At 40.3% G+C, this 15,034-nt stretch overlaps 1 protein-coding gene across 2 annotated transcripts in view; it reads left to right on the top strand.

The window, feature by feature from the left end:
* PHEX (phosphate regulating endopeptidase homolog, X-linked) overlaps nt 1-15,034 on the top strand; it is a 224,577-nt gene that overhangs the window by 166,963 nt on the left and 42,580 nt on the right. For both annotated transcript variants that reach the window (XM_011988020.1, XM_011988019.1), the window contains exon 15: nt 729-787. In XM_011988020.1, coding sequence (XP_011843410.1) covers nt 729-787 — 59 coding nt within the window. The remainder of the gene's footprint in view (nt 1-728; nt 788-15,034) is intronic.

The raw sequence follows: 15,034 nt of genomic DNA, 5'->3' as shown, positions 1-15,034 counted from the left end.
TTCTCATTAAAACTTTTTCCGTCAGTGACAGACTGGATTAAGAAAATGTGGCACAAATACACCATGGAATACTATGCAGCCATAAAAAAGGATGAGTTCGTGTCCTTTGTAGGGACATGGATGCAGCTGGAAACCATCATTCTTAGCAAACTATCACAAGAACAGAAAACCAAACACCGCATGTTCTCACTCATAGGTGGGAACTGAACAATGAGATCACTTGGACTCGGGAAGGGGAACATCACACACCAGGGCCTATCACGGCGGGGGGAGGGGGGAAGGATTGCATTGGGAGTTATACCTGATGTAAATGATGAGTTGATGGGTGCTGATGAGTTGATGGGTGCAGCACACCAACATGGCACAAGTATACATATGTAACAAACCTGCACGTTATGCACATGTACCCTAGAACTTAAAGTATAATAATTTAAAAAAAAACTTTTTCAAAAGCACTGGTATGCTGACTTTTTTATTCTGTTAAGTTAGTAACAATAAATAACTGTGCTTGTTAATATATTCTCATTGAGCCGTGTTCAATTTAGGATGAGATTGTTCATTGAGCAGTACAGTCACCCTAAACTGAGGGAATAATTTCCCCTCATGTCTAACATCCCCATTGTTCCGTGGTTATCTGCTAATAAACCCAGCCATGCTGTGTTTGTCTTTGCTTCCCTCCTGCCTGTATAATGATGATTACTCTCTGGCATTTGTTTCTTTTTCTACAGGTGGTTTACAAATCCAACGACCGTCAATGCCTTCTACAGTGCATCCACCAACCAGATCCGTAAGTACTGGTTCCTTGTCTCCTTGGTAATCTGGTATAAAATGGAAGGAACTTTTCCATGACTATGATGGAGGGTAAGGCATTCCTTATTTCCCCCAAAAGTGGCAGGGTATGCTGGTGAAGGAAGGTTGTTTTCCTACCCATATGCCAAATTTTCCTCACTCTCTTCACCTTACTAGTTTTTTTTTTTTAAAGCTTTATGTCACCATTGATTGAAAAAAAATCAACTACAGTAAACCAAATTAAACCATAATGAAGTTTGCCATGAAAAGGAGCAAATCTCCACTTTCCTCTCATAATGGCCTTACTGATTTTGTCCATACCATTTTGTTCGTTCCTAGGATTGGTGGGGAAAACAGCAGGTAACTGAGCAGATTGTAGAACCTGAGAGGACCATCTGTATGTAAGAAAGAAGCTTGGAAATATTGTTATTAATGCTAGGAAGTTATGTCTTGAGGTTTTCTACTTACATGTATCAGGTATATGTAATTAAAAATACCATGATAAATTTTAAAAATTATTATTTTTATTATTTTTTCAAGACAGAGTCTCCCTCTGTCACCTAGGCTGGAGTTCAGTGGTGTGATCTTGGCTCACTGCAACCTCTGCCTCCCAGGTTCAAGTTATTCTTATGCCTCAGCCTCCTGAGTAGCTGGGAGTACAGGTGTGTACCACCATGCCCAGCTAAATTTTTTTTATTTGTATTTTTAGTAGAGATGGGGTTTTGCCATGTTTGCTAGGCTGGTCTCAAACTCCTGGCCTCAAGTGATCTGTCCACCTTGGCCTTCCAAAGTGTTGGGATTAGAGGCGTGAGCCACTGCACCTGGCCTTAAAACATTATTAAGATCTGTTTGGCGCAAATAAAAAGTCTGACAGCATCCAGCCTTGGCAATAAGGACACACACTCATTGCTGGTGGCAAGATAGATTGGCTCATCCACTTTGCAGGGCAGTTTGACAATATCTCAAAAAGCTGCAGATGTCCATGCATACCTGTGACCATGACCTGTGCTCCTGGAATGTGCTCTAGTGCTGTGATTCTTGAAATGTGGTCCTTGGACCTGCAGTAATAGCATCATGGGGGATCTTGTTAGAAATGCAAATTCCCAGGCCGCACCTTAGATCTGTTGATCAAACTTTGGATGTGGAGCTCAGAAATCTGGTGCCATAAAACCTGCAAGTGATTGTAATATATGCTAAAGTTTGGGAACAGCTACCCTAGAGAACTCCTGCACAAGGCATAAAGAAGCCCAAGCGAAAATGCTCATAACAGTATTTATAATACTAGAAAAAGCAAAATAACCTACGTATTCCTCTGCAGGAAGGTGAGTCAAATGTGGCATATTCACACAAAGGAATACCATAAAGCAGTGAAAAATGAGCAATATATATTAACATGGATGAATTTCACAAGTATTAGGTTGTGCAGAAAAATACAACTTGGGAAAATATATCAAGTATGATATATGATACAAATAAAGTTGAAATTCATGCAGAACAATTCTACACATTGTTTGGTGGTCCATCCATTTGCAGTGTAAGTGTAAAGACATTCATGAGAATGACAAACATGAAATTCTGGTTGGTGGTGGCTTGTCTTGGGGAAGGTGGGCAACTCCTGCTGAAATCCTTGCTGGTTTCTCCTCATCTCCTATATCTCTTAATGATGGCATGCCCCAAGGCTCAGTCCTTGCACCTTTTCTGTTCTCTTTTCTCCATCTTTGCTCACTTGCTTGGTGATAACATCTAATCTCATGGTTTTAATCACATTTCTATGGTGTTGAATGCAGGGGATGGAATTTACCACCCTTGTTCATACCACTACTATCTCCCACCTGGATTATGGGAATAGATTCTTCATTGGCTTCCCTGCTTTGTTCTTACCCCCCTTCAGTCTATTCTAAATATAATATTGTAGCAATTTTAAGACTTTTTACAATCATATCATGTCAGTTCTTTGCTCAAAAGCTTTTATCAACATCCCATCTCACTCAGAGAAAGAACCAAATTATTTATAATGGCCTTAAGGTCTGTTATCTTTCTGCCCGTAACTCCTGCCACTCTCCCTCTCCCTCCCTCCTTCTGTTCCAGCCACACTGGCCTCCTTCGTGTTTGTAGCGCACATCTGACACGCTCTGCTCTGGGGATATTTATACCAGGGGTTCGCTTTCTCTTGGAAAACTTCCCCAAGTGACCTGCCTGGTTTATGCTCCCATTGCCTTCAAATCGTTATTCAAAGGCCAGGCCACCTCCTCAGGGAGGCATCCTGCCTTCCCTCTGGCCAGTCAGCCAGTCTGCCGTGGGTCCTCCATACTGGCCGTTGTTCCTACAGGACTCTGGTCAGAGGGGACAGCCCGAAGGCTGTGGCTGCCCACTACTAGCTGGCACATCTTCTTAGAGCCGCCATCGTGTGGCCACTGTTAGGAATAGCAGTCTCTGCCCGACTTGGGTCTGAGAGAGAAATGAACAGAAAGAAGACAGACAAGCAGATGGCGGGATTTTTTTATTTATACGTTAATTTACATAACCAAGTAAGTTGTTAAATATTTTGAATGTCACTTCTTACTATATAAATATTCATTATCACTAAGCTACCATTGCTTTCTTAAGGTCCTAAATGCCAACTTGAGAACTAAATTGCATATGTTATATGGGAACTTATGATATTTGAGTTATTAATTATAACTAATACTTATAATAATTTAACATATTATTAATTATAATCACATTTACAATATTCTCTTGGGAAATAGAAATCGTTTAGATTATTCACTTAAAAACGTTTCATTGTCTAATATTTGGTACATGTGAAAGAACATATGTAGCATTTTGGCACATATAAGTTATAAAGAATATATGAAAACATGACAAAATTAATATGTGCCTATGACGCCCTCACCCAATCAGGAACCATCCCTCCCACTAACCACAGAGGTAACAGTCTTCTCATTTGAGGGTTTATCATTTTTTTTTTTGTTTTTTAAAATAAAACTTTAATTATATAGGTATCCCTAAACAATATGTAGTTTATTTTTACTTGTTTCTTAGTATAGCAAAAATGGTATCTTACTGTATGCAATCTTAAACAACTGTGTTTTTTCAGTCAGTATGTTTTTAGGATTTGTCCGTGTAGCATGTGATGGTAGGCTGTTTTCATGTTCACTGCTGTATAATATTTCATAACTGTACCCCCAAATTGTTTATTCTATTGTCCAGCCTATGTGTCCCCACACCCAGGTTTTTGCTTATGAACAGTGCTGCTCTGCATATTCTTGTGACTGTCTCTTGAAACAAGTGTCTGAGTGTATACACCCAGGAATGGAATTATTGGCTGATAGGAAGAAGTTATCTACCAGATAATATTAAATGTTTTCCAAAGCTGGTGTTCCAAAATACAGAAGTGTTTCTGTTGTTCCTCATTTTCATCAACTCTTGGCATTGGTAGACTTAATTTTCACCAGTCTAGCGAGTGTAAGAGATCAGCTCTTATGCAAGAAAAGCCAGTGTTTCCGCATCCACTTTAAAATGTCACTGAAGGCTTACTACTCCTTAGGGTACTTAAGTGTGTCTAATAATAGTTCCATCTCCAGGGTTCGCCCCTGCTCAGCCTTTTTCTTGCCTGCGAAGGGCTAATCCTATCAGAGGTTTACTGAGGAAGAAGCCATTTCAGGGTAAACCAATGGTTTCATGAAAGCTCATGGGCAGAGGGGTTTTCAACATGAACAATTTGAAACAGTATTTTAATTAAGAGATTCAAGCTGTTTCTGTTTTCCTAATGACCAGTGCTTGCTCTCATTGTAAATTACATTCTCAGGCAGGATGACAAGGAATCCTTTGGGGGAGTTTTATTTTCCCCTCTCTCCTTTCTGATTTTCCAGACTACAAATTAAGACAGGTGGAGTTTCTTCTTACACATTTCCCCACTGGGTTTCCTGGGACTTCCCCCACCCTACAACTGCCTTCTTTTTGCTTCACTGAAGAAGTGAAAAATTGAGGTGATTCTCTAAAATGAACATCTTTATTGATTAGGGGCTGATTCTGACAGCATGTGGCCATCTGTTTAATTGGGTTTTACATCTAAGATGTAACTATACTTAGTAACGTGATTTATGACAATTTCATTCAGTTCCCATTATCACTTTCTGATTTATGCCACTTAAATCTGCTTCTGCATGCAATACAGACTTGAGTAGAAAATAGAAAAACCTGTAGTTTTTTGTTTTTTGTTTTTTTTCAAATCCATGCCTTTGTGTGGAACCCTATGATTTGTGGCCATCTTTCAATGTTAGATTTTTACAGGGTGGTTACAACTTCTTATTTTTCTTCCCTTGTCAAGCTGGGTAGCAACATCTCTAGACATGGAGCATAGTGTGAAATTATAATGATTTAAATCTGCTGTACGAGGAGTTATACTCAGTAGCTGTCATCAAATTTAATTATATTTGAATAAGGTGGTTAAAGAGGAAAACAAAGATCTGAGATGATTGGTGCTTAACCCTAACTTTGTGATAACTGTGACACTGATCTCGCTGCTTTTCAGAGGGGCAAGGTAAGAACATCAATCGGAGATCTAGTTTGTATGGCCTTAGTCAAGGTTTTTATCCTTCCAGACCCCTATTGTCCTGTCTGCCACATGTTGAGGCTATCTAGCCCATAGGGTTTAGGGGAGGATTTAATGAGATGAATTTGTAAAGTGCCAGCACATTGCCAAGCTCAGGGCTTGTATATCTAAACCTGGCATGCCAGGAATCCCTGCGATAACAATTGTGTCACAGGACAAACAGCAAAATATAAAGATTGGCAGGGGGGATTATTTCAAACTTTTGCCCTCAAGAGATCTTAGGCCGGGCATGGTGGCTCACGCCTGTAATCTCAACACTTTGGGAGGCTGACACAGGTGGATCACCTGAGGTTGGGGGTTCGAGACCAGCCTGGCCAACATGATGAAACCTCATCTCTATTAAAATATAAAAATTAGCCAGGCTCGGGAGGCTGAGGCAGGAGAATCACTTGAACCTAAAAGGCAGAGGTTTCAGTGAGCCAAGATTGTGCCACTGCACTCCACCCTGGGCGACAGAGTAAGACTCTGTCTCAAAAAAAAAAAAAGACATATATTCAAACAACATTTTTGAATATTAATAAGGCACAACCAATTTGGAAAAGTGTTTGACAGTTTGTTGATATCTCCTATTACCCAGAAATTCCACTCCCAATAAAATAAGCAGATCTGTATGCCTACCAAAAAACATGTACAGGAGTGATCAGAGCAGCTTTATTCATAACAGCAAAAACCTGGAAAAAACCTAGTGTCCATCAACAGAAGAGGTACATAAGTTGTGGTATATTCTTATAATTGAATCTTATACAGCCATGAAAAAATGAACTGTTCCATATTATAATATGTATGCATGCCACTGACTAAATGCTGAGTAAAAGAAGCCAGGTGTAAGACTAAATACTGTTCTGTTTCATGTATATAAAGTTCAGGCACAGGCAAATAAATCTATATGATAGAAGTAAAATAATGACTACCTTTGTTGGGGGTATTGACTGAGAGGAGGTGTGTGACACATTCTTTATCTTGATCTCAGAGGTGGTTACACAGGTGATACAAGAGTAAAAACTCACTGTGTTCTATCATTAAGATTTGTGTCTGGCTGGGTATGGTGGCTCACGCTTGTAATCCCAGCACTTTGGGAGGCCAAGGTGGGGGGATTGCTTTAACCCAGGAGTTCGAGACTAGCCTGGGCAATATAGCAAGACCCTGTGTCTACAAAAAAACAACAAAATATTAGCCGGGTATGGTAGCATGCGCTTGTAGTCCCAGCTACTCTGGAGGCTAAGGTGGGAGGATTGCTTGAGCCTAGGGGTTTGAGACTGCAGTGAGCTATGATTATGGCACTGTACTCCAGCCTGGGTGACAGAGCAAGATCCTGTCTTTAACAACAACAAAACTTTATGCTTTTACTGTATGTTAAGAGACACCGCAAAATAAATGGGAAGACTGCTCCTTTTCTCCATAAAAATGTTTGGAACAGCATATGGTATGCATGGACATCTTGAGCTAATAATAGGTTGCCTCAGGCTAAGTCTCTAGAGGTATAGACCAGGGACTGGCAAACTTTTTCTGTAAATTGCCAGATAGTAATATTTTTGGCTTTGCAAGCCATACTGTCTTTGTTGTAATTTCTCAACTCTGCCATGGCAGCCATGGACAATTCATAAACCAATGAGCCTGGCTGTGTTCCAGTAAAACTTGATTTACAAAACAGGTGGCAAGGCTGCAGTTTGCCAGCCCGTAGAGTAGCCTGCTTTGAGAGAATGGGCTCCAGTGTGCCACTGAGGAGTGTTGTGACTCAGCTTCCATGGTTCTTTGGATCTATTCAGGTAGTGGTAGTGGTGGGAAGAGTGAACAGCTCATATTTGGTTTTCATTTCTACTAACATAGATTGATCTTTGGAAGAAAATTCATGTTAAGTATTCAATATCAATGAATATTTGAAAAGCACCTCATTTAAGTATTTAGTTTGTATTTTCGTACATCTCAAATCAAGTTAAAGAAGTATTTTAAACAGATAAGATCTTGGCTTCAAAACAAGCATGGCCTAAGGGCTAAAACCAATGATTTTATTATCTTTGCTGTTATACACAAGGGATTTTTTTCCCTCAGTTTAATCACAGATATTCTGCTAAAGAAGATAAGCCTTTGTCCAGAGGCTGGGCTTATGCTGGCATCGAATTATGGAACTAATCTGGAAATCAAACATAGATTTGTTTTGCTGTTAAGGATCTAACTGTGTTTCAAACTGGGAGAATTTCTCATACTTCATTGGCTCTACCTGAAACCATAAAGTAAAAGCTAAGTTAGCAAATACTCACCTGTGGCTTCTCTTGGAATGTAATGAAATTAAATCTTTGAATCCACTTGATGTTGCATTTGGGGACATGGGAAAATAAGGCTCGTATATAGAATTTGAGAGTAATCTTCCATTGTTTTTAGAGCTAGAAAGAAACTTAGTGGTCACCTCATCCAAATTTCTCATTACCTAAAAGAGATCCTGACACTCAGAGCATTCTTAGTAATTTTTTTCCACTTTTTCACTTGATAAGGCCCCAGTGATTTTCACTTCCTGGTATTCATGCCCCTGTCTACTCCCCTGCCACACTGAGTAAGGCTTACCACGGTAACTAATAGGATGCTATGGGAAATTCTGGACTATGACTTCTGAGGCTGGGTCATGTTTTTTGGATTGTTCACTCTGGAGGAAGTCAACCACCACATTGTGAGGGCATTCAGGGAGCTCACAGAGAGGTCCACATGTGAAGGAACTGGGGCCCCCTGCCCATTAGGAGCACCATGTGAGTGCATCATCTTGGAAGTAGATCCCCAGGACAGCCAAGCCTTCAGATGACTGTGGCCCAGGCTGACATCTTAGCTGCAACCTCCGAGACACTGATACAGAACCACCCAAATAAGCTGTTTCCAAATTCCTGACCCAGAGAGATGGGGAGATAGCAACAATGTCATGATTTGTTACACAGCAAGAGGTAACTAATAAAGCTATTAGAGCATGCCCAGGTGCTAACTGAGTTTGGTAGGAGGGTATATAACATTGTGTGGTGTAGTGGTTAACAGTGTGAGCTCTGAAGTATGACAGTTTGATTTTGAATCTTGGCTTGGCCACTAATAACTTGCAACCTCGGGCAAGTTACTTAACATCTTTAAGCTTCAGTTTAATTATCAGTAAAATGGCGATAATAGTAGTAACCATCCTATAGGGTTGTTGTGAAGATTAAATGATACTATATATATAATATCTAATGTTATCTAGTATGACATTTTATAATCTAATATTAGATATACAATATATAATATTAATATATAATAATAAATGTTAATTATATCTAACATTAATATACGTTTATATATTATAAATTATACATATAATATATAATATAATATTTATATAATATATCAATATGTAATATATAAGTATATATTAAATTATATATAACTTCTATATGTTAATATTATATATGATATCATTTAATCTTAACCCTATAGGATGGTTACTACTATTTTATATATGTGTATATATATGAATATAATGCTTGGCATAGAGTATGGTTCATAGTAGGCACTCAATAAACATTAGCTATTAGTCCTTGCTTTTGAGGAGCTGGGAGAGAGACACTTGTTACCAGGTCATTTAGAGGACATCATGGTGAGTGTGCAACAGAAGGGTGTGCAATGCATTCTGGGAGCCACAGTGGAGGGGCAGTTAAGCCTTGGGGAGTCAAGATTGGATTTCCAATGAAACTGATGTTTGAGTGGACTTTGGAAAGAAAAAGAAATTTCTCTGGGCAGAGAAGTGAGATTAGGGCATTCAGGAAGAAGCACTGTTGTTTGATGCAAAGGCAGCAGACATGGCTGAACATAGCACAGAACAGGCTGTGAGATGGCCACAAATGCTGGGGCACAGCTTACACTGGTGGAAGAGACAGCAAAGGGAATAATGGGAGATGATATGCGGAAGGAAGGCTTTGTGGGTCGTGTCAAAGAATGGGCCAGAGAGAGCTAGTATAGTTTTTGTCGGGGGAGGGGGGCACAAATAACTTAAGTTTTACTTCTGTATTAGTCTGTTTTCACACTGCTAATAAAGACATACCCAAGACTGGGTAATTTATAAAGGAAAGAGGTTTAATGGACTCACAGTTCCACATAGCTGGGAGGCCTCACAATTATGGTGGAAGGAGGAGGAGCAGCAAAGGCATGTCTTACATGGTGGCAGGCAAGAGAGTGTATGCAGGGGAACTCCCATTTATAAAACCATCAGATCTCATGAGACTTATTCACTATCATGAGAACAGCATGGGAACAACCTGCCCCCATGATTTAATTACCTCCCACTGGGTCCCTCCCACAACATGTGGGAATTATGGGAGCTACAATTCAAGATGAGATTTGGGTGGGAACACAGCCAAACCATATCAACTTCCTTAATCCTAATATTAGAGATCATGGCCTGGAGAGGGACAGATTGCAGCCACTAAGACCAGTTAGGAGTTTTGCAAATGACTCAAGAGAAGGACGGGGAGGGCCTAAACTTAGGCAATGACAGGGGTGAAGAGGAGTAGGAAGTGGATAAATCAAATTCTAGGAGATGATCCTCAAATAACTGCATAATGATAATGCAGATAGCACAGTGATCCTCCCTTATCCATGGTTTTGCTTTTCATTGTTTCAGTTACCTAGGGGCAACCAAGTTCTGAAAATATTCAGTAGAAAATGCCAGAAGTAAACAGTTCGTAAGTTTTAAACTGTGTGCCATTCTAAGTAGCATGATGAAATCTCTTGCTGTCCAGCTCTGTGCTGTCTGGGACGTGAATCATCTCTTTGTCCAGTGTATCCATGCTGTATATGCTACTTGCCTGTTAGTCATTTAGTAGCTGTCTCAGTTATCAGATCAACTGTCACAGTGCTGTGCCCAAGTAACCCTTATGTTACTTAATAATGGCCCCAAAGCATAAGAGTAGTGATGCTGGCAATTCAGGTATGCCAAAGAGAAGCTTCCTTTCAGTGCGAAGGTGAAAGTTCTCCACTTAAGGAAATTTTAAAAGAAATCATATACTGAGGTTGCTAAGATCTACAGTAAGAACAAATCTTCGATACATGAAGTTGCGGAGGAAAAATAAATTTGTGCATTGTGTACGTGCGTGTATTGGTTTGGTACTATCTGAGGTTTCAGGTGTCCACCAGGGGTCTTGGAACATATCCCCCAAGGACAAGGCAGGGGACTACTGTAATTTTCTGATTTTTCCACTAGGGCTTTACAAGACTTCCATCAAATAGAGATTATAACTGTTCTGTGCAGCTACACTTTGCTGAGAAACCATTAATATGCCAAGCATTTTGCCAGGTACTTTAATGTATGTTATCTCTAATCTTCACAGTAGTTCTATAAACTTGGCATTATGGGCTCATTTTACAGAAGAAGAAACTGAAGCTCAGAGAGGTGATGTAACTTGCAAAAGACTGCACAACTAGCACATTGCAGAACTGGGAGTATAACCCAGTTTATCTGATTGCATCCTGTTTATCGTCACACTACACTGTTCAAAACTGGATAGGAAATGTGAGAATTACAGTTATGCGATAGGCTGGGTGCAGTGGCTCACACCTGTAATCCCAGCACTTTGGGAGGCTGAGGTGGGTGGATCACTTGAGGCCAGGAGTTCAAGACCAGCCTGGCCAATGTGGTGAAACCCTGTCTCTACTAAAAATACAAACGTTAGCTGAGCATGGTGGCCAGTGCCTGTAATCCCAGCTACTCGGGAGGCTGAGGCATGAGAATCACTTGAACCTAAGGGCGGAGGTTGCAGTGAGCTGAGATCGTGCCACCGTACTCCAATCTGGGTGACAGAATGAGACTCCGTCTCAAAAAAAATAAAATAAAAAATAAATAAAATAAAAAATAGCTATGAGATGATATACATGAACACGCTCTGAAAAGGTTAAGGGTATGATATAAATGTGTTAGAATAATCATTGTTATATCATCCCCTCATTCATGCTGCTCTTTCACTAGTTGGGGGATTGTTTCTCTTCTGGTATGGAAACAAGATATTATAGAATGTAGGGCAGCCAGGAGGTGAGAGTGAGAAGTTCAGATGGTCCCCAAGTCCTACTGATTTCATGTCCAAAAGGGCAGTGGCATCGAGCAGTTCATTATTGCCTCTTCTAAGAAGGCTGTTCTCTGCAAGCTTTTTGGCTAAGCCTGTGATCTCCTTGGGTCTTTAGCTTATGGGAAGAGTGGAGGAGGGGTTATTCCATAAGCTAGCTTAAAAGGAGTATTTAGATATACTCCCCCAAAAGGCTTTACTTTCCAAAATTTACACTGAGATTTTACAAGTTTTGTTAAGTGAAGTCATGAACAAACTTCGAATAGTTTGCGAAATTGGCAGATGATGCACTTAACAAGGTTGTGGAACACCCACTACAACTTTTTTTTGTTTTTGTTTTTGTGATGGAGTCTCACTCTGTCACCCAGGCTGGAGTGCAATGGCGCGATCTTGGCTCACTGCAACCTCTGCCTCCTGGGTTCAAGCGATTCCCCTGCCTCAGCCTCCTGAGTAGCTGGGACTACAGGCGCTCACCACCATGTCTGGCTATTTTTAAAAAATATATATTTTTAGTAGAGACAGGATTTTGCCATGTTGGCCAGGTTGGTCTCAAACTCTTGACCTCAAGTGATCCACCTGCCTCGGCCTCCCAAAGTTCTGGGATTGCAGCCATGAGCCACCATGCCCAGCCCTGCTACACCTATTTTAAGGCATTCTTGTCCTGGTCTAGTTGAGGAATTTGGAGGTCCTGATACAGCCCCCCAGTTTCTGAAGCCTAACCAAGGAGGCTTCTGAGAATGGTGTTCTGGGTAGTATCACGGGAGGACAAAGGTAGCCTCATCTGGAAAGCTCTGCAGTCTCATGGGATTCTTGTTACCGTGGTAAGTCCCAGAACCAATGCCTGTAAGGATGCAATTTGCCACTTGTAGGGTATTTCTAAATGCCGTTTTCAGACACAGTGCACTGGGCAGGTTGGCTGCAGGGCTGGTAGTAGGAAAGCATGAAATGATTATCAGAGTCACCCTGATTAAAGACAGGGTGTGAGTGGGGCACTCACTGGCAACTGCCTGGATGTAAGTAAGCCAGGGTGAGGTGAGCATAGGAACCTAAAAACCAGCCATGGGAACGGGAGACAGGATGTCAGGGAGAAATCTCATTGATTGACCTTGATGGTCACAATCTCATTTGTCTTCTCTTTAAAAAATAAATTGTCTTTTACCCTTATTACAAAAGTAGTTCATAATTATTGTAGAAAATCTAGAAAAATTTTAGCTGAACTGAAAAAATTTAAAAAGTTAACATCATTTAAAGATAGTCATGGTTAATACTTTTGTTGAATACCACTGAAATGTACATTTATCTACAAATGTTTTACAGTTTAACTACGGACTCATCCAATAGTACTACTTTTTCCCCACTGAACATTGTAACATGAATATTTTTTTCCATTTATTAAATATTCTTCTAAGTCATTGAGTGTAGTGTTCAACTGAGAAAACACCTTATTTAATTACTTCCTAATGGACATTTCGGCTGTTTCCCTATTGTTAACCCTCTGTATTGATAAGTTTTGCGACTTTTTGTATAAAACTGAGACCATTTCTTTAGAGTAAATTCCTAGAAGTGGAGGATTTCCTGTGTCAAATGGTGTGTCCCATTTGAGGGTTTTGAAATGCGTCTTACCCAACTTCTCTCAAGAAAGCGGTACAAATTTGTATTACCACTAACAACAGATGAGATGGTTTAACCTTTAATGAGTTGCATCTTAAAGATACTGTTGGAGGAAATGAATAGAGAGACTTAGTTTTTTGTCTAATTGATATGGGGAAAATGTTAGTCACATTTCATTCTTGAGACTATTATTGCATAACCAGATACCGTTCAGTGAACCCACATCAGCATTTGCCGAGTACCTACCATGCTCCCAGGACTGGGCTGAATATCCCTGCTGCTAGTGTCAGTTTCAAATACTTAGTACAGCAATCAATAAATGAGAAGACCTGTTGGAATATAAGTAGAATATGAGACACTGAGCTTCATAGTGGAAGGAAATTAGTGTTTTCTTTGCCAGATGTTGAACTATAGCAGTGGTTTTCAAAGTGCAGTCCCTGGATCATCAGCATCCCTTGTGATAGATGGGCATTATCTGGCCCTACCTACTGAATCGGAGACTCTGGGATTTGGGCCCAGCAATTTATGTTTTAACAAGATCTTAACTACCAAACTTCTGCAAGATGCCAAAGATTGAGAACCACTGAGCTATAAAAATGCAGCAAAGGCAGAAGAGGTCAGACTTGTTGGGTAAAGGTGTGGTGACTAACTTCTGGTTTGCCTGGGACCATCCCAGTTTTAGCACAGAAAGTCTTGCATCCCAGGAGCCCCTTCTGTCCCAGCTAGATAGGGATGGTTGGTCACCCTGGTAAAGGGTGGCAGGGGTGAAGGAAGGCTCTCTTCATTGCAGCCTAAAGGTAATTATGGCAGAAAAAGAATAGAAGGGCCAGCAGAGAAGGTTTCAAGATGGAGGGCAGATTTCAGAAGCTGCTTTCTGCTTGTCAGCTCTATGCTGATAGATGTGGTGGCAGGAGGTTACCTGCAGGAAGCCAGCAGATGGCTAAGGCATCTTGCTGAATCACTTGACAGGAGTCACAGCTGTTAGATCTTGATACTTTCTGGAAAGGGGAAGGTTGGCATTCACCAAACTACTGCAAGATGCCAACTTGAAAAAAAATCCATGATTAATCTTAGCAGTGATGACAATGAAATCATTTTACAGCAAAAACCATAACCAAAAGTGCTTTGTAATTGCAGCAATTTCCATGTCCTGACTGATGGCATCAGATTCTAGAATGGTGTCCAGCTTATCTGATTACAAGAACTAATCCTGAATAAGATGTAACATTCATTATTAGAGTAAGCATTCATCCTGGATTTTCTAAAGCAGGTGCAATTTAAACTCTTCTTGTTCTTTACTACAGTCATAATGTATAAGGCATGTAAAGTTTCAGTTTTGAAAGCACAGTGTGCAAAACTGTAATAAAAGTAATCATATGTTACATTGTTACATGCATGGTGTTGATGACAGACAGGAGGGCCGATTTATAGATCACTTAAACATACAAAATTCCTTATTTTTCCTAAATCAACAGTTCTGAACCTGTTTGCATAGTCCAATTACCTGGGGAGCTTTTAAAAAATGCTTATGTTCAGGGTTCCATCCCAGAGATTGTGACTTAATAGGTTTGAGGCAGGGGCTTGGACATAGATATTAGAACAAACAAACAAACAAAATTCCCCAGGTGATGTGCATTTGGGGTTGAGAATACTGTACTTACCCTGATATAAACCAATGGGTCCCAACTTTAGCATGTACCAGAATGGCCTGAAGTGCTATTCAGTAGGTCTGGGGAGGTGGGGGTGCAAACATTTGCATCTCTAAGGAGTGCCCTCGTGATGCTGATGCTGCTGGTCTGCAGACCAAGATTTGAGCACCAGTTTCCTAAACCATTCCTACTCCAAACCCCAAATAATCATACAAACCACATCTATCACCCATTAGCTAGACATGTGAATAAATAACTCCCTCTCAAAACATTTCTGCACATCTACTCCCACATATCCGGTATTT

The sequence above is a fragment of the Mandrillus leucophaeus genome, unplaced genomic scaffold (assembly GCF_000951045.1).
Source record: "Mandrillus leucophaeus isolate KB7577 unplaced genomic scaffold, Mleu.le_1.0 Scaffold321, whole genome shotgun sequence".
NCBI classification, from domain to species: Eukaryota; Metazoa; Chordata; class Mammalia; order Primates; family Cercopithecidae; genus Mandrillus; species Mandrillus leucophaeus.
This window is presented reverse-complemented; position numbering and strand designations above follow the sequence as displayed.